Source organism: Gopherus flavomarginatus, chromosome 10 (genome assembly GCF_025201925.1).
Source record: "Gopherus flavomarginatus isolate rGopFla2 chromosome 10, rGopFla2.mat.asm, whole genome shotgun sequence".
NCBI lineage: Eukaryota > Metazoa > Chordata > Testudines > Testudinidae > Gopherus > Gopherus flavomarginatus.
In genome coordinates, this window is record NC_066626.1 from 54,260,586 (window position 1) to 54,285,851 (window position 25,266).

General features: G+C 42.0%; 1 protein-coding gene across 12 annotated transcripts in view; it reads right to left on the reverse strand.

Annotated features, from left to right (window-relative positions):
- FMNL2 (formin like 2) overlaps positions 1-3,880 on the reverse strand; it is a 279,611-nt gene extending 275,731 nt beyond the window's left edge. For all 12 annotated transcript variants that reach the window (XM_050969196.1, XM_050969199.1, XM_050969195.1 and 9 more), the window contains exon 1: positions 3,230-3,880. In XM_050969196.1, coding sequence (XP_050825153.1) covers positions 3,230-3,346 — 117 coding nt within the window. In that variant the 5' untranslated portion in view covers positions 3,347-3,880. The remainder of the gene's footprint in view (positions 1-3,229) is intronic.
- Positions 3,881-25,266: the final 21,386 nt, after the last annotated feature.

Below are 25,266 nucleotides of genomic sequence, written 5' to 3' on the forward strand. Positions count from 1 at the left end.
TGTAAGGGGCGGCAGTCCCTGTTGTTTTGCCCCCAAGCAGCACACAGAATTGCCACTGCAGATGGCGGGGGCAGTCCCTGTGCCCTTAGGGCGGCAGGCGTGTTTCCGCGGCGGCGCCAATTCAGCGACAGCTTCTATGTTTAGCTGTCCGCGGCGGCTTCAGCTAAACATAGAAGCTGCAGCCGAATTGCCGCCCCGCCGCGGAAACGCGCCTGCCACCCTAAGGGCACAGGGACTGGCCCCCCCCATCCACGGAGGCAATTCGGTGCGGTGCTTGGTGCAGCGAAAATAGTAGAGCCAGCCCTGATTCTCACACACTGTTTACTCCTTTCACAAACTAATTCTGCCATTAATTATAATTCAAAAGCATTTTTTCTTCTACAGATCACTGAAATAAACTGATTCAGATTTAGTCTTCTGGATAGATTTAGGCATAATAGGCTTGATTCTGATTTCTTACACATGGTACATCAGTGTTACTTCCATGAGGTCAATAAAGTTACTCCTGATTTGCACTGGTAATAGTCAGAGCTGAATCAGGCTACCTTAATATGTCTAATAATCATAACACCTTGCCAGTTGGTATATCAGTGGGAGTTCCCACTTGAATAGGCTTATTCTTTTCTTAGACATGATAATCTGACTGGGTCTAACCAGCAATAGTCTAAACACCTATCAGTTTGAATCTGAGAACTGTTCCTCCAACACCAGCAAGCATTTCATAACACAGAGGAGAAGGTTAGTCTAGAGTGTGACTATAAATATTTTCTTGTATAAATTCCCCTCCTACCTCTTTGTGTGCCAGGGACTTCACTGGATACAAGAAAATCATTTTCATAAGTAAGAAATGCATAAAAAGAATGCAATATTTTTGTTGATCTATATAATCTACTCAAAATATTTAAATACGAAACAAAATATGCACTTTTCCTAGAGCATACTATATAACATCAACAGAAGTTATGTCCATTCCTTGAAGGCTGTCCTGGGAATTTGATTTCAAATACGGAATCACATATACTATGCAGATAAAGACATACTGATATTACAAGAGATAGGCTTATCTGTTCTGTTTAATAGCCAAAAGTAATGTAAAACCAGCACCAGAAATAATAGCAAGAAATGTATATACTTATATATGTGTTCCACGGAAAGCCTGAGTGTTTGATTTTTGCATTTTACTTCAATATATTTTGGAATGTTTGCTTCATCCAGACCCCTCTCTTGGTCCTTCCCCAAACAGCATGCTGGGATTTCTAGAAACTGCAAACTCCAAGGAAAGTTAATGCACTACAGAACTCCTTCTTAACCTGTAGACAGACATACAAATGCACAGGCCCACCAAGTATTTCGCATTCAGTTTGTTAATGTTTTTTTAACTCATTCAGAAAAAAGAAAATGTATGTGTATTTAATTTGTGATTGGGAAATTCTGAATTAACAAAACCCTCCACACCTTTAATAAGCTGCCAATCATGTCTTAAAGATTAACCCAAAACATGTTATTAATGGACTACAGTATTGAAATCTCTAAAAATTATGAAAAACTTGATCATCTCAGATGAGCAGAATTCATTTCTTACTATGACTTCTACAACAATAGATTGTGTCAATGCTCCCTCTGCCACAAGCTCACTCTCTTTAGCTCTCACACTCTGCATGCCAGAGTGCTTTTTCAGACTTTAAAGACGTTACCAGATGAAGTCCAGATAGAAACCACATAACAGGAATGTATTTCTAGGGAGAAAGAACTTCACATTGTGAAGGTAAGTCACATAGGTGGCATACAGTATATACTCTCATACTGTGTGCCCTTATAGAAGTAATGCCAATTAGTACATATTGTATTTCCTAGGGCATCATGTAGCAGGACAGAGAATTAACATTCACAACATTAGAGAGCGGCAAGTAAAGGCAAATGCAAAGTAGTCTCTTCCCTCAATACCACATTAGTGCTTTTAGCTGGACTTGAACCTAGGTAGACAAAAACTATTACTATAAATGCTGATTTCCATAACAAATTATACAGTTCAGAGACAGGAAAACGGAACTGATGGTTGTACACCAAACACCACAACACACACAACCTTTGCAAAAAAATGGCAATGCACTCTCAGTTACCCTTTTATTTCCCAGAAAAGATTTCACAAAATATTTAAACTGTGAACACCTTAGTACAGCTTTCACTGCAAAGAGCAAATTGGTAACACGTGGTTGATTATTTAATCCGGTTCTTTTTAGCTGTTTACACTGGGTTTGTACTGAAACATTAGTGACATCACTGAAGTCTACATAGCTGAATCTGGTCACCCTTTTGCACACTCTTGAAACACTTTTCGGATCACACACACAGGGCAAGATTCCTAATTTACGTACACCAGCTTTATAATAGCCAGAGGCAGCAGCAGTCATGGTTTACTGGTGTGAACGGGATCAGAATCTGGCCTGCCTAGTCCTGGGGCTAAAGCTAATCCAAACCCTTCACGGAGGCAGCCAGAGACACCACGCCCCCTGCATCTCAGCAACTGACTGAATGGCTAAGGTTTAGAAATGTCTATGAAAACTGTGCGCGGAACAGAAGTAAAAGGCGGCTGCTTTACAAAGGAAAGAGACGCGGATCAGGAGCGGGTCTGAAGTGGGAAAAAGAAGCTGCCTTGTTTATTGAGTGAAAGCACCAACAAGCACCAGCAGGCAGCCACCCCTTTTCTGCTCTCCGAGGCAGGCTCCAGAGCGCACAGTTCCGAACTCTTCCACGCCTCGATTCCGCCTCAGTGACTCCCAACAACCCACCCCCCACTATTGTCTCCCACTTGCAAACGAGATGCAGATCGCTCCGGCTCGGCCTTTACACAGGGGGCTGGTAACTGAACGGCCGCGTTTACCGCAGTAACTTGGCCAGAGCCTGCCTCGCCCCCCACCGCCGCCGCTTCCGAGCCACATGGGCCGCCCCTCTCCGGTACAAAGCCGGGGGTGTGTGCAAGCGGAGCCCCCGGCAGCAGCTCGGAGCAAACAGCCCAGCCGATGCCCCGCTCCCTGCAGACAATGGGCGAGCGGCTCCTACGGCAGTTTGGCTCCTTCTCACACATCCGAGACATGGACAGACCCTACACACCCCCCGCCTCCCCAGCGAGTCCCGGCCGGGGGAAGGGGCTGGAGACTCAGGCAGACCCCCGCACCCCACCCGCCGTGGGGCTCCGGAGCGGATCGCGCTGGGGAAGACAAACACTCACCAGGACGACGGCAAATCTCTCCTCCAGTTCACCTGGCTCGGGCATTGGCAGCTTGAGAGGCATGTTGTGAGCCCTGAAGTCCGTCTGCTGAGAATCCATGCTCCCTGCATTGCCCATGGCGATGGCCCTTCCTCGGAGAGGGGCGATTCTTCCGGCTCTTTCCCTCGCTCAGTCTGTGTGCAATGCACCGCACAGCCTCTCTCTCCGTTATTCCTTCGCCGCCCCCCCTTCCCCCACACACCTTCCCCTCCTCCCTGGCTGAGCCCGATCCGGTGTCCCCCCCGCCCCAAACAAAACAGCCACGGGGAAGCGAGTTGCACAGATCTAGGTCTCCCTCTAGCACTGGCCGTGGAAATGATCTCCTTCAACCTTCATGCTGGCTTTCTCCTCTCCCTCCTGCCCAGGGCAAGCTCGCTCTTTCTTCTGGAGAGGGCGTTAGGAAACCGGGATCTTATCTGCATGTTGCACAATTTCCACACCACTCCCTGCTCGCAATCCTAATGGTGAGATACATGATTCCGGCTTAGCGGTCCCTCTTTCGCCCCGGCTCCCCCTGATGTGGCCGCTGCTGCTGCCTCTGACACATACACGCTGCCCCCCTCCCACAACACAAGCCACCACAAAACTCAGGCGAGCCGCAGCAGATTCCGATTCCAGACAAACCCACACCCCTGCAGCAGCAGCACAAAGCCCCCTTTCGCTAGTCACCTCCCACCGAGCCGCCCGGGGATAGCTGGGACTCGTAGTCCCTGCCCCGGTTCGCAGGAATCAACGTGCACACTCGAAAGGAGCCATACACAAAGCCACACCAGCAGCTAGCCCTACACCACATCACACGTGAAAACAAACTTGTCAGATCGTACGGAGGATTTCTATGTTTTTCCTACCCACGGTTCCCTAAACACAAGATTGTTTGCAGGCCACAAAAATTCAGTCCAAGTTTAGTATAGTCAACCTCCAGATTTTAAATATTTTGGAAGAGGGTAAATCATAGAAGGGAATCATAATGGCCATGAGATCATTTAATTATGAAATGATTAGTTTCAACCTTTATCACACTATATTGTGAAAGTAACCCAAACTGGACAATTGCAAAATTTTCCTACATGAGTGAAATCCCCATCCTCTGCCAACCACAGGGTAATATTTTAGAGAGTTATAATACAGAGAACAAATCACAGTCCTGTTCCTGAGATTTGAAGCATTCTGTGATAGCTATACTGAAGGTTGCTAAATGGTTTCTGTTATAAATCCCCTTTTCAGGATGTTTTTTTCTTTGTAGAACATCCAGTTTTTGGGACACTATTTTCCATGGCTGGTATCTGCATAGGCGGGTTTACCATTAGTTTGGTGGCAATTATGACCAATAAGAGCTCAGCCATATCTGAATTGTGAGAGAGAAAATATACTTCCCCCATTATATAAAAAAAAAATCTTGTGACCTTTCTCTGAAAAAGTACTCGGTGATCTGAAAACTAATTAATGTATCAAATCATAATACATGAAGGGAGGCAGAGTTAAGGGTTCACACTGAGTTTTAACTTTGTCATTTTCTGATTTTTGAATGGGTAATTCTGCAGCCTTAGTATTCTCTTAATATAGTTATTATATTTAATTTTAAATATTAATTTGCAACACTTCACTGAATATCACCAGACAGCAAAGATAAGTAATTATGCCTTTACCTGAGCCACATAATGAAACAGTGTATACAAACTTGATGAAGAAAGTCAAATCCGGAGTTTTAGTGTTGCCAGATAGCTCAGCATCTCATGTATTGTCCATTTACACCGCATTTCTTAAGAAAACTAGCATGCTGCGTGTTGATGGTCTCCATAAAGATGGAGATACATTCAAAATCTTTGTTTGCATACAAATCATCAGAGTAAAGAACAATATCCCAATAAATAGTGAAATAAACTATTAGGCTGGGGAAATGTGTGCAATATTTTTTTCAGTAGAAAGAGGACTATAACAGGAGCAGGATCACACCTTACATCCATATTTCTGGAATGCAAGTCGAGCGATGTACTCTTTATCCTCATATGTTAACTTGAGAAAAATACCTTTTCACTCCAACAATACATAAGTGTTTGCTTCAGCATCTAGCTCAGCAATCCCACCTGTGATGTGGCACTAGGAGAGTGTGAAAGGGAAATGTTAAAGTAATAACGTGTGCAACCTAAACCTGTGATCCGTCAATACCCTGCCATACATAAAATTACTCTCTAGAGATTAACTCAGATATAAAGAGCATGGTTTTACTTGCTTTGACCACTTGCTTTGTACTGAATTAATCTAGGGTCCTGTGTTAAAAATATTATAGAAATATATAATTAAAATCCTTATCATAATGCATACACACGAGAGGGGGCGAATTCAGGTTGGCTAGGCAATGTTCATTCTGGCATTTCTTAATTTGAGACTGGTTGACTTTGCAACCTTTTAATCCTTTTTAATCCTTAACTTAGTATTTCCTCATTCTTTTATGGTTTAGTTTATTGATGAAAGCCACCATAACTAATGGTAAATGAATGGGTTTTTTTTTTGTGAATTTCCTTAATGTTTTTAATAGAAAGAAAATATTTTATATATGTGCTATTTAAATAATAAAGCATTTACACATTTGTTGTCTTCACTGTATAATTTATTTCCATTGATTAAAAATTGCCATATTTCACCATACAGAGCCATGTTGGACTAATATATTGAAAGTAATTCCATAAATTGTATTAAAAGAAAACATTTTAAATGCAGCTTCAGTTCTGCTGAAACTTCTGCATGACATTTATTTTTTAAATTGTGTAACGGAAAACTGAGTAGAGATTCACAATGATAATTTCGGGGGGGGGGCTGTTAAAGTAAATATTCAGAAAGCCGTAGCCCCCAATTTGTAAGAAATAGATATGGGGTAGTCAATAGGTGGCCCATGGGCAAATGCCAACTGCCACATGCTTTATATCGTATTATTAATTTATTATTATTATTATTAATTTTCTCTGGAGTCTGGACCTTGACTATACCTTGACCAAGAACTTTGGACCCCAACAAAAAAAATTGATCGTCCTGAAATAGATACACAATATACATGAAAAGGAGCTAGAACTTTGTGTCTCATTTTCATGTAACTCTTTTTGAGGAAAGTAACAAACAAATTAATCTATGAAAAGAAACCGTGCAACTTACCTCAGTACAAACCTAAAGGAGCACAGGCAAAGCTGATCCAAACCCAGCCTGCTTTCAGTGCAGCTCCTCCTGGGCCCCTCCTTTGTAATAATGTCCTGAATATTTGAGGTAAATCAGTTTGCAAAGGCAGCTGTTGCCATGACAGCCAGGGAACTAGTGAATCTCCTACGATGACCAGGCAGCAAATGTGAAAAATTGGGATGGGGATGGGGGGTAATAGGAGCCTATATAAGAAAAAGACCTGAAAATCGGGACTATCCCTATAAAATTGGGACATCTGGTCACCATCACTTTCCCTATCTATGCAAATAAACAGGAGGGAGGGAGTGCTGAGTGGCTATCTATGATGTCACAATTTTTCACATTTGCTGCCTGGTCATCGTAGGAGATTCACTAGTTCCCTGGCTGTCACGGCAACAGCTGCCTTTGCAAACTGATTTACCTCAAATATTCAGGATATTATACAAAGGGGGGGCCAGGAGGAGTTGCACTGAAAGCAGACTGGGTTTGGATCAGCTTTGCCTGTGCTCCTTTAGGTTTGTACTGGGGTAAGTGGCACTGTTTCTTTTCAAAGATTAACTTGTTACTTTCCTCAAAAAGAGTTACATGAAGCAGCAGGGGGCAGCAAATATGCATTGTAAGGTATATAACAGGCTTTTCCAGTGTCCTGGTTTTCCCAAATTTCCTAATAAGCCAATAATATACAAACACAGAATACACACTGCAGATCATTCTGCACACACATTAATTAGTGGGTGAAATTTGGTTCAAATTCCCCATGGCATGCCTACAAAAAACAGTTCTGAAAAAAAGTGAGACATTGAGGCACACACCCTGTGAAACAGAAAAGTCTGATGCAACCTTAACTATGGGCTTGCTACTGTGGGACCATAATAGTAGTTAAGAAAAATGTTGGAAATACATAGATAGATAGAAAATATTTTTCTACTCACAAACACACAGCAGTCAAGAAAAATACTGGAAATAATAACTGCAGGACTGGGACAAATATATATTAGAGAAATATATCATTATTTTGAAATAGGATGTTGTCAGTTTGCAGCTCAATCCTGTTATCCATAGTTAAGCAAAACTCCCATTAACTTCAGCCTGAGTAAAGAACTTCAAAACTGGGCTTTTATAGGCAAAGCGTCAGCTTGTATAAATTGTCAGAGCCTTACTGAAGTCACTGGAGCTTTGATAGTTGACATCAGCTGAAGAACTGCCCCTTAGTATGTTATTCTTCAGAGAAAAGAACTTTTTGTTTTTGTTTTGTTTGTGAGTTTTTGACCATAAAATGCCTTGGGCATCTATAGTGCTGCATAAATAACAAATGGTATTCAGAATAGAAGCTCGCTGTGACAGGGACTTTGCCTTCCTTTAGCTCTGATGAAATGTCTAACTCTCTTTCTTTCTACCTTTCACTTTGTTTATCACTGTGGTATCTAAGTGCCTCTCTGTTGGTGCTTAATAAATAAATAAAATAACAACAACATTGATCAACATTGTCCCAAAATTTAGGTTTTGTAAAAATAAGCTTTCCCAAAACTTAAAACCAATAGAAATATTCTTGCGATGTTAAAACCATTGCCATTATAATTATCTTTATTTTAAACCTCCTGCAGTGCTTCAATCCAAACATTACAATATTGTATTAATGCATGAGAACCTGAAAGTTAATTGAGTAGAAACAAATGTGAAACTGACTAGTCTGTTTTCATTGACCAAGATGAGAAAAGTGTGCACAGCTGACAAGCAACATAAATAATGAAAAGTAACCTGGGTGTTCTAAAATTTTCTTTGTTTACTAGATTAAATGGAGAGTTTGCTTTTTCTGCTTTCTATTTTTGTGGATTGTGCTAATCCCTAGGATACAGTGAGTGCAAATCCCTATATAAGATCAATTTTAGTGTGTTACACTATATTCTCCACTTCTGGCCCTTTACACGTAAGGAAGTTTCCTAATTTTATATAGGGGAAACTTTCCCATATTTGCATCCATTTTAGATTCCACTTTTTATTCACTAAAAAAGGAACATATATGCACACAAGAAGCACAATGCATGCCAGGAAACAGTGACAAGTATGCACAATTATTCAAGATATACAAGCACAATACATGCCAGGAAACAGTAACAATTATGCACAATTATTCAAGATATACAATATTGTAATGTGTTTGCTTCTGTGACAGTCAACATAAATTGACTATTACAGTTCTGTTGGGCACTTTCTATTAGGTTCTTTAAACAATGACAAATGCTCTCTCTGTGTGCAGTTACTTTCCTTCTACATTTATATACATCCTGGATGACCTCCTATTTTAACCCCAAAAGGAAGTATATACAGTAAGCTAATGGAAGTTATGTGTATGTGTCTATGGGGAAATAGGCCCCTGAATGTTTATCTTTACAGTTTGGACTGTATAGCAATGCGGCAATAGGGAAAAGCCTTTGAAATGTAGTTTATAACTTCTGAAGTGATTTCAATCATTTTGTTTAAATCATGTTATCTTTTGTGTCTTAAAAAAAATCAAATTAATGATTTTAGCCACCCTAAATGCTTTCTAAAGGTAAAATAGGTGTTACTTAAACAAATCAATCAATAAGTTAAAGCAATGCAATGTCTATGGGACCATTACAAATTATCCTGTCTCCAGATTCAACATACCAAATTCTTTTAATCTTTCCTCAGAAGTTTTATTTTCCAACCCTTTTTTTTATTTTGGTTGCTCTTCTTTGTAAGTCATTCAGGGCTAGATTCACAGAGCAATTTAGGTGAGGTGACATTGCCACGCCTAACTTTTAGGTGTTTAGAAAATCACTGGGATTCACAAAGCCTGAGCCTGGTGGTTAGGCTTTCCATGCAATGAATGAGGAGAGAGAGGTACCAGAATGGGATTCACCAAAAGCAGGATGCTAGGCTGTTTCTTATGTAAGCTAGACTGTGGGAGTTGGTAAGAGGAGGGGTGTGTGTTAAGCCCTGCCCTTCTCTTGGAGATAGATAACTTCCTCTAGCTTGGGATTCTCAATTGCAAACCCAGGTTTGCAGTTAGGTGCCTAAGTTGTTTTAGTAAAAGGTGGGGGAGGAGAAGCCTCAGAACTTTTAGCCCAGTGCTTAGGGCACTCACCTTAGGATGTGAGTAACCTCTAGTTCACATCCTCACTCTACCAGAGGGGAAGATGGGATTTGAACTGGGCTCTACTACTGCTTGTGTTAGTGCCCTAGCTTCTAGGCTATGCTGATGTGAGGCTCCTACTGTCTTTCCTGTTGAAGCTATTCTAGTGTGGCTAAATAATTTAAAGAAAAAAAAAAACCCACTGGAGCTGGGGGACTGGATGCTGGGTTGCCCAGGTAAGTGCACTAGCCACCAGGCTATAGAGTCATTCTCTCTCTCTTGTGGGAGTTTCTGGGAATGAAGCTGTGTTGTGTGCTGGCTGGGTATCTGTTAGTTTGTGCTTGTTGTTTTGTTACTTGCTCATTCTTTGTTTTAGTGGTGGTGTTGGTTCCCTCTCCCTTTTTTTCCTTGGGAGGGGGGTTTTCTCCATGGGGTCTGCTTCCGATGGGTTTAGCAGCTTGACCTGCAAACATAGCATTTGGTGTAGCCTGTTTTCTCTTGCACTGTGGACATTGTGTTGCTGAGGGTAGGCAAGGTTATTAGCTGCACTAATATAAAATCTGTCTCTCAAAAGAATACATCTACAATGAGTTTCCTGGCCCAGGAGCAGTTTGTGAATTGTTTGGTACAGGAGGGACTCTGGGTCAAGGAGTCTTTTGTTCAAGTTTTTTCTGTTGTTTACTTTTGCTACTAAAGTAGTTCTTTCCAATATCACTCCCTCCCCCTTCTTCACAGTGAGACACAGTGTCTGCTTTCTCGCATTATGGGAAGGTAGTTTCTGTTCTTAGGATGATTCTGTTAGGCTGCAAGAAGCCAGAGGTGAGGAATGTTATGATGTTCTGGTACCAGGTGTATGTGGTCCTAAATAACCCTGAATATGCCTTGAACCTGGTTCTGACAAACCATGTAGATGGAGTGGATTATATAGTGTTTGCTACCTCTGAAAATATGAAATGTGTCCTCTGAAGTACTCTGGCTCCCCATTAGCCTGGAAGTCCCTGATCTTCTCTCTCCTCTGTCATGCTGGGGGAATGGGCTTTGACTCTCATCTATTTTTGTTGGCACCTGGTCGATCATGGAGTCTAGATTTGCCTCCATTCTATACTAGTAGTTTAACACCTGGTGACTTCTGCAAAGGGAGTGGCCAGGGCAGGTGTTTTCCAGTTTATGGCCCTTTGAAGAGCAGGTGCTTTTCAACTCACCTTTTCTTCTATTTTCTGCCTCTGCCCATCTGATTGTTTCTAGTTGGTAACAATGGAAGTCAGTGATGGATTCTGGTCTAAACAGCAAGATCTGATCTGTACATTTTTTTTTTAATAAGGTCCTCTCTGAATTCCAGGTGTGCTCCCTTAGCAGGCTGCTTAGTATTTGCAGAAAGTTTTCACAGGGATAGGATTCCCCCTAGAAAAGCAATGTTCCCCTCACTAGTTGTCTTCCCTTCTATGGATAAGATCCTGGTGCAGCCAGGTAGATTATTGTCCTGGAAGGGTTTGGTGAATGTTCTTTTTGTAATCATGACCAAGAGGCAGTTCTTTGGCATGTGTGTCAAGGTGTGGCAGCATTGTGCCACCCTCTTTGATGTTCTGATATAGCTTGGTGGATGTCTCTGTCCCTGGGTGTCTCTATATCCTTGGTTTGGAGGATGTTATACAAACCTCCTCTTCCTCAGTGCTCGGGTGACTTGCAGTGGAGGGTCCTGCATAGCATAGTAGCAGTTGTTTTGTGCACCATGTTACCCCTAAGGTGTCTGCTCAGTGCCCCATCTGTTCAGCTTCAGACACAGTGTTTCATTTTCTCCTACACTTTCCCTGTTTGATTTCTCCTTCTGTTTTTTTTGCAGTAGTTTTTCAGCAGTTAGGGACTGGTTTTCTCCAAGCCCCTGTTTGTTCTTGGAGTGAGATACAGGTCTCTCATCAGCTGGTTTCCTGCCTGGCTAGCTTCCTGGGTCAAGCAAAACTAGCCTTTGAAATCTCACCAGAACATAATGGCTGAGATAGAGCAGCGTGATGTGCTAGGCTATTCCATGTACTGCCTGTGGCCCAGCTGTGGATTGATTACACAATTTATAAATTGACTTGTAACCTGGACACTTTTGGCTTGATGTGTTAACAATATTATGAATGAATTTTGATGATGATGATGCTTTAGTGAATTAGCTTCTTACAGTTGGTATGGCTACTTCCACTTTTTCATGTTCTCTGTATGTGTATATATCCTCTTACTGTATGTTCCATTCTATGCATCTGAAGAAGTGGGCTGTAGCCCATGAAAGCATATGCTGAAATAAATTTGTTAGTCTCTAAGGTGCCACAAGTACTCCTAATGTTTGCTCTGTGTATAATGTTGCTTACAATGTTTTGTTTTATTTTATTTCTGTGTACATATTGTAATCTTATAACATTCCTGAATAGTTTTTAAATGTAATTTTATGTGAACCAAAGGTGTAGTTCCCCCCCCCCCGGCCCACTGATTCTTTCATTATTTATCCACACGCCAATGTGGAAGCTGTTGCACTGTGGATAAATAATGAAAGAATCATTGGGCCAGAGAGAGAGAAAAAGAGAACAAGCATGAGAATAACTTTGTAGTCTGATGGTTAGAGCACTCACCTGGGAAACCCAGGATCCTGTCCTTCTGCTCCAATTTTTTAAATTATCCATCCATAGTGGAACAGTTCCAACAAGAGAGATAGGGGAGCCCCACATCAGCATATCCCAAAGCCCAGTGGCTAGTGCATACACGTGAGAGATGGCAGAGACCATTTCAAGTCCCTTCTTCATCTCAGGTGGGGTGGGGCTTGTACTGTGTAGGGGGGAGGTCACCTACATCCCATGTGAGAACTCGGTCCCCTGGGCTAAAAGTTCTGAGGGAGCTCCTCTCCCACCCTAGGCCATTGGGTTTCTATAGACAAGTTCACACACAATCTGGGTAAGCATGCTCAGACCTCACCTACCAGGTCAGGCCTTGCAGGTGAGTTATGCATTCCTCTACCTAGCTTCTCCTGGTTCATTCATTGCTCTGGGGTTTAAGCATCTGCATGCTTGGCGGGGGGCTGCAGTGCACAGAAAGGCACCTATGCTTCTAGGGAACTTTTTGCAAACATTTAGGCACTGAGTAATTTTAGTCCCTACAGGATTTAGAGGGAGCTGACTGGGGGTTTCTAAAATCCACTGGGGCCTGATTCTGGGTTTTAGGCACCTAATTCCTTTTCTGAATACAGCCCCTAGTTCCTTTTCTTTGACTCAACTGTCAACCAGTATTCCCCTGTTCTATATTTCTACATTTGATTATTCTTTTCTCCATGAACCACCTTCCATTTGTCTTTAATGTGACTTAGCTTTAGCTTTGTGTTGAGAACAGCACAATTGCTACAGCTGCTATTATAATACTTATTGCATTTTCTGTTGCTATTAATGTATGTTGTTTCAGCACACTTGACACTGTATTTGTGATCCTCTTTTTGGATATATATGCAGGCACAGATGGTGTTGTAACATCTCAGAATTATAAATAAAATTACACATAAGTAATTAAAAGATCTCAGTGATTAACTAAGAAGATCCATAGTTTCCTGGCAGCTAGGGCAGAAGATTCAGTAAATACCATGAATCATGTTGTACAACTTTTTTTTTTTTTACTCTCATTAATGCCCTGACCTGGCAGTCCATAATAAACAACTATAATGTCATACTCATTTCTTCAGCATAAATACCTGCTAGGGTGATGGAGCGTTCTTGGCTTTGCCTGATAGGAGAGTGTAACTATTCACATAGAAATTAACTTGTAAAATACAATAAGGTATGTGTTGTTGTTTAATTAATGCTTTGTTATTTATCCGATCTAGGATAATTATTGTTGCTAGAGGCAGAACCTGAGAGGCTGTGATAAAAACAATATAATAAAAGATGCATGTGACGGTTACATTAAAAGTAAGGTCAGGTTACAGTGTATATGCTCTAATACCATTATTTATTAAATGTGTACATAATTATTAGAGGAGAGGAAAGGGTATCTTCACTAATAGGATGGACAGGGCTGCATTCAGTGCTGGTTTACATTTTATGCAGTTCCATTGACTCTAAGGGGGTTGCACGCAGTGTAAACTAGTGCAGAATTCGGCCCAAAGTAATGAATTGATGTAGCATATCTCCATAGTGGAGCACTAAAGGGTGCAGCACAGTTAGAGGTATTGTTCTGTAGGGGCCTGATCCAAAGACTATTTAATCAAGGGACAGATTACAATTCCAGGCGTCTTTTTGTAAAGAGTATGTAATACTTTTTGGGTCCTTAATAAAACAGGTTCTAAAGGCCAAAAACTGTGTGTAGGAACTAATAACAATGTTGTTAATAATTTGCATTTATATGGTGTATTTTATCCAACACTCTCAAAGTTTTTACAAACAGTTAATTACGCTTCCCAACATCCCTGTGGGAAAGCATTAATATCCCCAGTTCACTGATGGTGCTCTAGTTTTGGGTTTCTCAGTATCTTTGGTGCCCTGCTTTAGATTTATGGTGCCTGATTTTCAGAGTCACTGAGCTTCCATTGACCTCAACCGTAATTGTAGATGCTCTGCATCTATGATAATCCCATCCTATGTGTCTGAAATTGGGCACTCAAAACTAGAAGCCACCCACGATCACACAGTAACTGTGCTTCCATGCAGGGGTGTGCACAGGAATAAAAATTTGGCTGCTTTTGGAGGGGCACTTCCTGCTCCTCCCCCGCGGCTGGAGGAGCTTGCTCTCCCTGTCTTGGCCCTGAAGGAGTTCTATGCCCCCATTGGTTGCGCAGGGGGGCAATGCCACTGTTTGCCACTCCTTGTGCATGCCCCTGCTTCAGAGCCAGAAATAGATCCCAGAAGTCATGCCTCTCAAAACTTTGTTTTAGCCAGTCAATATTAGGCTGATCAGAGAGAGGGTAAATATTCTGACATGGAAGTGAATCATGGAATTATCTCCAACTCTCCTTCCATTCTTTCTGTGAGTCAAACATCAAGTGTTGCTCTCAGAGCTGCTCATGTCTTCCTATGGAGATCAGACCATGCTACCACCCAGAGGAGAATTTTCTCTAGGTATTTTCGTTTGTTTGGTTTTTTTTTCAGTCTCTGTGTGTGTGTGTCTCAAGAATTTATATCCTCTCCTCCATAACGTGGTATCTGAGCATCTCACAATCCTTAATGTATTTATCCTCAGAACATCTCTGTGAGGTAGGGAGATACTATTATCCTCATTTTACAGATGGAGAACTGAGGCACACAGAGGCTAAGTGACTTGTGCTTGGTTTGTGGTCTTTTTGTAATTAAAAGAAGATAAGCTATTATACAAGAATGGTACAAGCTAATTTGTATATCAGGGATGCCTGAAATTTACCCAGCTGAAAGACTCAGTGGAACCTTAAAGGCTGCAACTAATTGTCAAAAGCTAAGCAAATTGCCACAGCCTTTTTCAGTTCCCTTTGGATCAAGATGGAGCATGACATGCAGAGACCTGTGGGCTCTGCCAGCCACACCTCCATATGAAAGATTAGGGTAATCGTAAGCAGGGGCGGCTCTAGGCATTTCGCTGCCCCAAGCACGGCAGGCAGGCTGCGTTCGGTGGCTTGCCTGCGGGAGAACTGCTGGTCCCGCGGCTTCAGTGGTCCTCCTGCAGCTGTGCCTGCGGGAGGTTCAGAAGCCGCGGGGGATGAGCGGCTTGCCGGCAGAGCGTCCCCCCGCGGCTTGCTGCCCCAAGCACGCGCTTGGCATGCTGAGGCCTGGAGCTGCCCCTGATTGTAAGCCATATTACTGAACTCTATGGCTTGCATTCAGCCTACAAGCCAGAGGCTGTACCTTCGCCACTTCTACTTCTAGAGTCATAGACTTTAAGGTCAGAAGGGGCCATTATGTTCATCTAGTGTGACCTCCTGCACAATGCAGGTGACAGAATCTCACCCACCCACTCCTGTAATAAAGCCCTAACCTACATCTGAGCTATTGAAGTTCTCAAATCATGGTTTAAAGACTTCAAGGTGCAGAGAATCCTCCAGCAAGTGACCCATCCCCCACTCTGCAGAGGAAAGTGAAAAATCCCGAGGGCCTCTGGCAATCTGCCCTGGAGGAATATTCCTTCCTGACCCCAAATATGGCAATCAGCTAAGGCATCCCCTCTTGTTGGTTCAGCAACTACTTGGCGAAGGAATCCATCAGCTATCGCATCCAGGAAAATCTGAGCCCTATTATTATTACTAGCACTTGTCCTCCAGTCTAGATCTGGAAAGTTAGTCTCCCCGTGATCACACAATTCCCATTAGTATTTATTTCATTAAAGAGGTCTCTATCCATATCAAAATCAGATCCTGGTGGTCTATAGAACACTCCAAGCACTATCCTAGGGGAGGCTATAGTAGATTTCTTTCCCAATATGATTATTGCCCAGACAGACTCTGTCTTATCTATTCCATCACTTCTTATTTCTTTACAGTTTACCTCATCATTAATATACTCCACCACTTTTACCTTTATTTCTGTCTTTGCTAAACAGCACATATTCTTCAATACCTGTACTACAATCATGACTACTATTCTACCATGTTTCTGTTATCCCTGTAATATCTGGTTTCACTTCCTGCACCAATAACTCTAGTTCCTCCATTTTATTACCTAGGCTCCTCGCATTGGTATACAAACATCTTAATTTTTGCTGTTTGGCTTCGCTCATATTCTTTACCCAATTAGGCCCAGACATTCTACCGCCAGTATCACCTATTAGACTGGTATCTACACTATCCTTCTTCCATATGTCCATTCTCCTACCCACGGCTGTATCATTTCTTACTTCATTTTCTCCCCCCTCAAAATCCAGCGTGGAGATTACCTGGACATCTCCCAACCATCTCCCCCAAATTCCTAGTTTAAAGCTCTCTTAATCAGTTGTGCCAGCCTCCATCCTAGAAGTCTATTTCCCCCTCTACTCAGGTGAAGTCCATCCCGAGAGAACAGTCCTCTCTCCATGAATGCCTCCCAGTGGCCATACATCCCAAAGCCCTCCTTATAGCACCACTGCCTGAACCATTTGTTGATCATCATAATCTTGTCACACCTTTGTTGTCCTTCTCTAGGAACAGGTAGAATCCCACTGAAGATCACCGAAGCCTTGATTTTTCTTATGCGTCTTCCCCAGTCTGGCATAGTCTCCCTTGATATGTTCCAGCAGGAATCTAGCTGTATAATTTGTTCCCACATGAAGAACAATCAGTGGATTGTTTCCCGCTCCCATTAGGATCCTCTTCAGCCTCAGTTCCACATCCTGTATCTTAGCACCTGAGTAATGCAATAAGACAATTATCTTCAAAATAGGAGAGGTATTGACCAGAGGAAGGGCTTGCAAAATTACTGATGAAATCAACTGTCGGTCCTTATGAACTGCTTAACACAAATGTAGCATGCACAAATTAATTTTGATGAGTAAATTAAGAAAAATCCCTGTCTGAATATTGGTGACCTTATAGCAGAATTTTTTAAAGCCTTCTTGTTCAATCAGTAGCTTAGAGCACAAAGCAGCTGACCTCCAAGTGATCTGCCACACACAATCTATCCAGTTCCTTGCTGGTTGTCGCCTACTACAATGACCCATCACCATCCCTCCATGATAACGTTCTCAGGGTTATTTCCATCTCTGTACCTGATGTGACAAAGAAGATCTCTGCTATGAAGTGAGTATCTACATTCATGTATTTAAATAAAACAGTCATTAGTACCATGTGCACTTTTTATAAAGTTTGTCTCAGGCATCAAGGCTACGCAGATTTTATTAAGTCCACCATGGGGGCATATGGATTTTATTAAGTCTGAACTGGGGTCAGGAGTCATGATGACTTTATGAAAACTCCAGGTTCTTAACGGATGTGAAACCACAATTAAGAATCGAATAATTCCCCTCCGCCCCATCAAAGCTTTTTGATAGCACTGCTCTTCCCCAAGACCAACAAATTAAAATAAAATTTGGAGGCCAAACCATTTTTAATGACTGAGCCACTATCTATCCATTTATCTGCCTGTAGAAATATGTTCAAGAAATGGGACTTCCTTGTGAACCCTCAAACCTCTCAAATGCTTTGTCTGATTTGCTTGCTGTTTCCAGAAAGAGTCTGCTGCTAAGATTGTACTTACGAAGTTCCAGGTGAATTGGTTTAGAGTTAGCCAAGTAGTAGGGCAAGTGCAGGCTTCTAATAAATGGTGAGTTTCAACCTTAGCTAGCCATTCATCATATTAAAGATACAATTGAACTATAAATTTCACTGTGATAGCTAATATCAGGTAAGATGTAAGTGATTAAGAAGAGATTATTGATTGCTAAGGGTTAAATATCCCTGTGGGGTAGCCCATACAGAACCTCCTCTGTAATAGGAAAAAAAAATAGACTGAATCTTGGGAACATTTTCACTGAGATTTGTCTTCTGATGTGATCTTCCGCTGATGGAAAAATAAATAACTCAACATGCGCAGGTAACCTTCATTTCATCTGCACAAGACTTTAAAGAGGTAAAAAGGAGGCTTTAGGGTGTCTCATATTACATAGGGTATAACAAAGCAGCAAATCTACTTACATCGTTGTTAGTATTCTGTTTAAATTGATTTCTCAAAGGGACTCAGAAAAACTACATGATCTGGCCTCAGCGGACCGGAGGAAGAAGACAGAAGTTATTGTTAGCCCTGGTGTTTCTGTAGATTACTCTAGAAATGACACTGTTTGGCTTGAGGATTAATTAAATATCACATAAAACCCACCAGAACCAAAAGGTTTAAAATCCTAGTGAAGGACACATTACATATTGTTGTACTATAAGCCAGTACAACACATCAGCAAATATAGCCTACTTAGGCTTTGATCTTATCTCTGATACATAGGTGAGCATAGCTGCATATCATGTAGTATCAGCTTCTGTGCCTGCACCCACATGATCATTTCACAATAGCTGATTCTGCATGATATGTTGTGATACTGGGCTATGTATTGACAAACAGATACAACAGGTACAAATGTCAAGTGCTAATAGGTATTGTATTTGTCATACTAGTCTGCTCTTGTCCAATTACTTTATTTGTAATTTGCATTGAATCAAATTTCATTTCTTGCAGTTGTACAATGGTATCAATGGAGTTAATTTTGATTTAACTCCAAATTTTGAAGCAAGATCAGAATTGCTATGATAGGTTTTTTCTCTCCTTACACTTAAATCAGAAGGAACTCCTCTGAAGTAAAGTGAGTTCCACCACTGTAAATCTGGTATGAGTGAGAAAATTGACCTCATGCGCTCAAATGAAAATGAAATTACAAGATTAATGCTTTATAAATACTAAGGGCCAAATTCAGAGTTGTTGTAAGTCGGTGCAATGGAGTTACACGCATTTACAACAGCAGTGAATTAGCCCCTAAAGCCTGTGTGCATAACAGCCTATCATACAGAATTATGCACTGTGCAATGAGCATGTGGGCAAAAGCACAGTAAGGCAGCGGTTCTTCCCCTGGGGTCCAAGGCCCCCTAGGGGATTGCAATCAGGTTTCAGGGGGGCTGCCAAGCAGGGCCAGTTTTAGACTTGCTGGGGCCCAGGGCAGAAAGCTGAAGCCTCGCAGAGCTGGGCTGTAGCCCAGGGCTCCCAGCCCTGCCACCTGGGGCTGAAGCCAAAGCCTAAGCAACTTAGCTTTGTGGGGACCCCTGTGGCATGGGGCCCTCAGCTGCTTGCTACACCCTAATGCTGGGCCTGGCTTTTATATGCAGAAAAACAGTTGTTGTGACACTGGTGGGCCGTGGAGTTTTTATAGCAAGTTGGGGGGGGGGGAGGTTAGAAAGAAAAAGGTTGAGAACCCCTGCAGTAGACCGTATTCTATGATATTCTGCAATGTACACCCACATATCAGGGGGTCTGAGCCAAGCCCAAACATACTGTACTTGATTATGCTTTATACTGGCTTGTTGAGAAGCTGTCAACACAGCAATGTGTAACACATTTGCCACTGTGATTTTTAACACTTTCTGGTGCCAACTGATTTTTAATTTTTTTTTTAACTTCTTAGTCTTAATTACCAAACTGAGACGGCTGCCCTATTGTTAGATTGCCCTGGTATCAAAGTCTGACCCAGTAGCTCTCACCTTCTCTCTAAACAACAGAGGATTTGATCTTCCAGATAATTTTGAGCAAATGCATTCATTAAAAAGCTGTGATAACACCAGACAATTCTATTTTTGTCTCCATTGGTTTATTGACCTGAATTTCAGCCAATGAGTGGTAAGCTCACTTGCCATTTTTCTGTGAGGTTCATGCCTGATGTACCTTTCACCTGTGCACTAACTACACCAAATTCAGACGTGGTGCAAATTGATTCAGATCCTGCTTACATCAGGTCTGAATTTGGCCTGCTGGGTTATCTGGACACAGAAAGGGTGGTTCTGATATTATTGTTAAATACACTGGCCTGGTCCCTGCTGCTGCCATGTGTTAGAATTAGCAGGAAAGCAAGATGGCAGGTTGGAAGAAGGGTGGCTTTTCTTTCCTTTCCTTTATTTTGGGAAAGAAGGAGGGGCTGTCTTTGTACTACAGGGCTCTCCCTCATCCCACTAAGCCTGGGGAGGGAAGCCTCATGGGGAGAATAACCATAGGATTTCTTTGCAAGGTCTAAGTAGGGGTCTAAAGAGTTTTGCTGCAGCTCTTCATTGTGTGATGCTGTTTTTAATCTTATTCTGAGTCTCTGTCACATAGCAGCTTCAAATCTGTACAAGTGCCCTGTGGCTGGGGAAGTAGCGAGAGCTCACATCTAAAAACAGACGTTCACTGTGCTGCACTGCAGGGAACAAATCCTCTTGTCTGTAGAAGCCTAGCATATTTTTTTGGATATAAAAAGTCCATTTTCAAATTTTTCAATATATTTCTGCAAAATAGGACCAAAAAAAAAAAAGGAATCATTAGGGAATCTGCAGCTACTCAATAATTGTGACAGCTAGGATAAAATGATATTCAAGGAAACATCTATTTCAAAGGTGGCCTGCTGGCCAAATGTGTCTCACTGATGAGGCCCGGAGGTGCTTGCCCTCCTCTTTTAGACCACCACTACCAGTCTTATGCATGGCTCCATCCTGGTTCAAGTGAAAGACCATCCGGATCAAGGTAAAGCAATACAGGTTGGGAGACACCTTTGTACTGCAAATGAGGGGGATTGAAATCTGCACCATTTTACAAAGATTTAACACTGACCCTTAGGGTCCGGGCACACAGATAATGTTTGGCCCCCTTGCTTTATTTTTTAAAAGTTCGGAAACTCCGCCTTAGCAAATTGAGGCTCAGATTCGCAGCTGGTGCAAAGAAGCATAGTGCCATTGACTTCCCTGGAGTTGCACTGATTTATACCAGCTGAGGATCTGGCTGTACATTTTTAGTAAAGCTCAGCTTCAACTGCTTTTTCAAGAAGTCGAGGCGGGGTGGTTTGTCTCCAATTTTGACATAGCCCAAAAGAACAATTTCTGTTTAGACACAAGAGGATTTGCCCCATGAGATCAAGCACAGAGAGGGTCTGTTTTTAAAATATGCACTGTAGGGATGTACTTATAAACAGAGAGTGCTCATTCATCTGCCACTCTTCTAACAGATTTAGAAATTCATGAAATGGCTGAGATTTCACATGCACTAAAGCCAGGAAATTCAGATTTGTCAATCCTACAGCAACACTAATTCAGCCCTAATCTGTATGTGTAGGACTAGATCTTGGCCCATGCTGTGGCTCCTTCGTGCAGCACGCTGGTATATCCAGCCTACCTGAGAGATTGCCTCTCTCCCCCAGATACAATGCCACAGATGAGATCAGCGTAGGCACTAATGCTACACCCCCCCTTGCAACAATGTAGAGAGGACAGTTCGCATGGGGTATTCCCCATAAGGGAATGCTCTCCCAACCCAGGTGTGGAATTGCCTGGATTTGGTAATTTTCAGGTTATGTTGTAGGACCCAGTTGTACCTGGAGATTAAAGTTCAGAGCCCTGTGGGGAGGAGTTTGCACATACATTATGAGTTAATCCTTGGTAGGAGTGGCGAGATGAGTGAACTGGATTTTTGTCTTAATAATGGGTCAGTGGCTCAGGGCCTGCATGTGGGCACTACTTATTCTAAACAGAAAGAAAATGCATAATGAATAAAGCTGAGCTCTCGGGATATCTGGGGATTCCCTCCGCCTAGGACGAACCCCCATCTGGCATAGTGCTGGTGTAGCCAGCTCCTACCCCCTCCCCCTGCCTTTCCCTTGACAAGTTTTGAAGCAATTTGAGCTAGAAATAAAATAATTTTTTTCTACTAATATTTAAACAAAGCACAAACATTCAGTGTTTGAAGGGAGAACATAACATAAGAATGGTCATACTGGGTCAGACCAAAGGTCCATCTAGCCCAGTATCCTGTCTTCTGACAGTGGCCAATACCAGGTGTCCCAGAGGGAACGAACAGACAGGTTATCATCAAGTGATCCATCCCCTGTCGCCCATTCTCAGCTTCTGGCAAACAGAGGTTAGGGACACCATTCCTGCCCATCCTGACTAATAGCCATTGATGGACCTATCCTCCATGAATCTATCTAGCTCCCTTTTGAACTCCATTGTAGTATTAGCCTTCACAACACCCTCTGGCAAGGAGTTCCAGAGGCTGACAGTGCGTTGCGTGAAAAAAAAATTTCTTTTGTTTTGTTTTAAACCCGCTGCCTATTAATTTCATTTGGTGTCCCCTTGTTCTTGTACTATGAGAAGGAGTAAATAAGGAAGTGTTATTTACTTTCTCCATGCTAGTCATAATTTTATAGACATCTATCATACCTCCACCCCCAGTCATCCTTTTTCCAAGCTGAAAAGTCCCAGTTTTATTACTCTCTCCTCACTCGGAAGCCGTTCTATACCCCTAATCATTTTTGTTGCCCTTTTCAGAACCTTTTCAAATTCCAATATATCTTTTTTGAGATGGAGCAACCATATCTGCACGCAGTATTCAAGGTGTGGGTGTACCATGGATTTGTATAGAGGCAATCTGATATTTTCTGTCTTATTAGCTATTTAGCCCTTTCTTGATTCACAATATTCTGTTCGCTTTTTTGACTGGCTGCACATTGAGTGGATGATTTCAGAGAACTATCCACAATGACTCCAAGATCTCTTTCTTGAGTGGTAACAGCTAATTTAGACCCCATCATTGTATATGTATAGTTTGCATTTATCAACATTAAATTTCATCTGCCCTTTTGTTGCCCAGTCACCCAGTTTTGTGAGATCCTTTTGTAGCTCTTTGCAGTCTGCCTGGGACTTAACTATCTTGAGTAGTTTATATCATCTGCAAATTTGCCACCTCACTTTTTACCCCTTTTTCCAGATGGTTTATGAATGTTAAATAGGACTGGGCCCAGTACAGATCCCTGGGGGACACCACTATTTACCTGTCTCCATTCTGAAAACTGACCATTTATTCTTACCCTTTGTTTCCTATCTTTTAACCAGTTACCAATCCATGGGATCATCCAGAAGTGCCCAAGAAAGCAAACCCCTCAAGCAAGACATTAGATCTGAACATTTGCTCTGGTGCCATTACACTTACAAATCAATGTAACTTGAATATTGTTTTCAGGTATGATGCTCACTGGATACGAGTACAATCTGAGAGTTCATAGATGTTTTATTGTAATGAATACAGAGAGACTAAACATGACTTCTGAATTCCCAGAATGACAAATAGCTGTAAATGCTAATGAAAATGGAGATAATGGAGCAAAAACTAATAGTAAGGAAAGAGTCAATATGTAATAAAGCAAACATTTGAATACAGAATCACATTTTTTTTAAATTTAGAGTTAGACAGAATAGATAAGAATTGGCATACTGTACTGAGTCAGAGCAATGGTCCATCTAGCCCCATATCCTGTGTCTGATGGGCCAGTATCAGAGCTTCAGTAGGAGTGTACAGAATAGGACAGTTGGAGTGATCCACTCTGTCTTTGTTTTCTGGCTATTGGCAGTCAGAAGTTAAGGTTTCCCCGAGGATGGGGTTAATAGCCATTGATGGACCTATCCTCCATTAAGTTCTTTTCTGAACCCAGTTACACTTTTGGCCATCACAACATCCCATGGCAATGAGTTCCGCAAGCTAACTATATGTTGTGTGAACAAGTATTTCCTCTTGTTTGTATTAAACCTGCTGCCTATTAATTTTATTGGATGATGTATTGTGGGAAACGGTAAATAACACTTCTCAATACACTTTTTCTACATTGTTTATGATTTTATAGACCACAATCATATCCCTGCCTTAGTCATCTCTTTTCTAAGAGGAACAGCCCTAATCCTTTTTAGTCTCTCCTCATATGGGACCCATTCCATACACTTAATCATCTTTGTTGTCCTTCTCAGAACCTTTTCCAGTTCCACTATATTCTTTTTGAAATTGAGTGACCTGAACTGGATACAGTATTCAAGGTGTGGGCACACCATGGATTTGTATAGAATCTAGCTATTGAATTTCAATTGATTTTTGAAATATTTATGTGAATAAGTGTGGAACTCATATTTTAAAATGGAAAAATGTATTTTTTTAACTTCTGTAGAATTTAAAATGTCAAATGATTTTGTGCTCACTTTAAAAAATTAAAAGGGACTATATCAGTCTGTGAAACTGAGTTTATAATCTAATCTGTTAATCATCCTTTAACTAGATTCCCACTCCTAAGTGACCACTATTATGAAATGTGGTGTAATGCAGCCTATTATATCTGAAGTACAGTAAATACTAGACACGTTTCCAGCATGCAGTCTGAATGCTGAAGGTGCAGAATTGCAGTGTTTTCCCACAGTGAGCACATACTTAATAGCATAAAGAACTCTTGAGAATTGCTAGAAAAGGAAACAAGGTGAAGTGATTCACTCTTTCAACGACCCTCTAGATCTGATGGAAGCTGTTCATCCTGCATTAAATGAGGTTACGCCTGAGAAATAGCATGGGATTGAGGTAATAGGACTGGGTAATGAAGCCTACCTTAAAGGAAGGAAGAAAAAGGCTTGTTATTTTGGGGGGCTATTCAGTTTGTCGTTGCTGAAAACACCTTGTCCAGCTATCTCATGTTAAATTCATATTTCAAATTGTTTTCAACACCATCCTTTATAACAGTGGTTTTCAAACTGTGGGTCGCGACCCAGTACTGGGTTGCGGCATGGAAGGCACTGGGTTGCAGCGGCTCTGGTCAGCACTGCCGAGCGGGCCGTTAAAAGTCCCATCGGCTTGCTGCCTGGCTAAGGCAGGCTAGTCTCTCTGTGTTCTGACACCGTGCTGCACCATGGAAGTGGCTAACAGGAGGTCTGGCTCCTAGGTGGGGGGCCACGGGGCTTCGTGTGCTGCACTGTAAACACTGGGAGATTAAGCACCACTGAAATTGCCACCCACAGGAGACCCTCTTGGCAGCACACCCTGTGACCTCTGATTGATTCAGGTGCACTATTTAAGCATGGAGGGAGGTCCAGGGACCTGTCTGTGCAACTTAGCAGTATCTGGCCTGTTGTTACAACAGATCCCCACTCTCATTCTTGCTTTGCACCCAGGCTCTGCTCTTCAGCTCTGACCCTTGGCTTGACTCCTGATCTTTGAGTAGACACCTGATTCCTGACTCTGCTCTGACCTGCTGACCTGTGGCTTGACTCCTGGTTTCTGACTCTGGCTCTGACCCCTGGATTCCTGCAGTG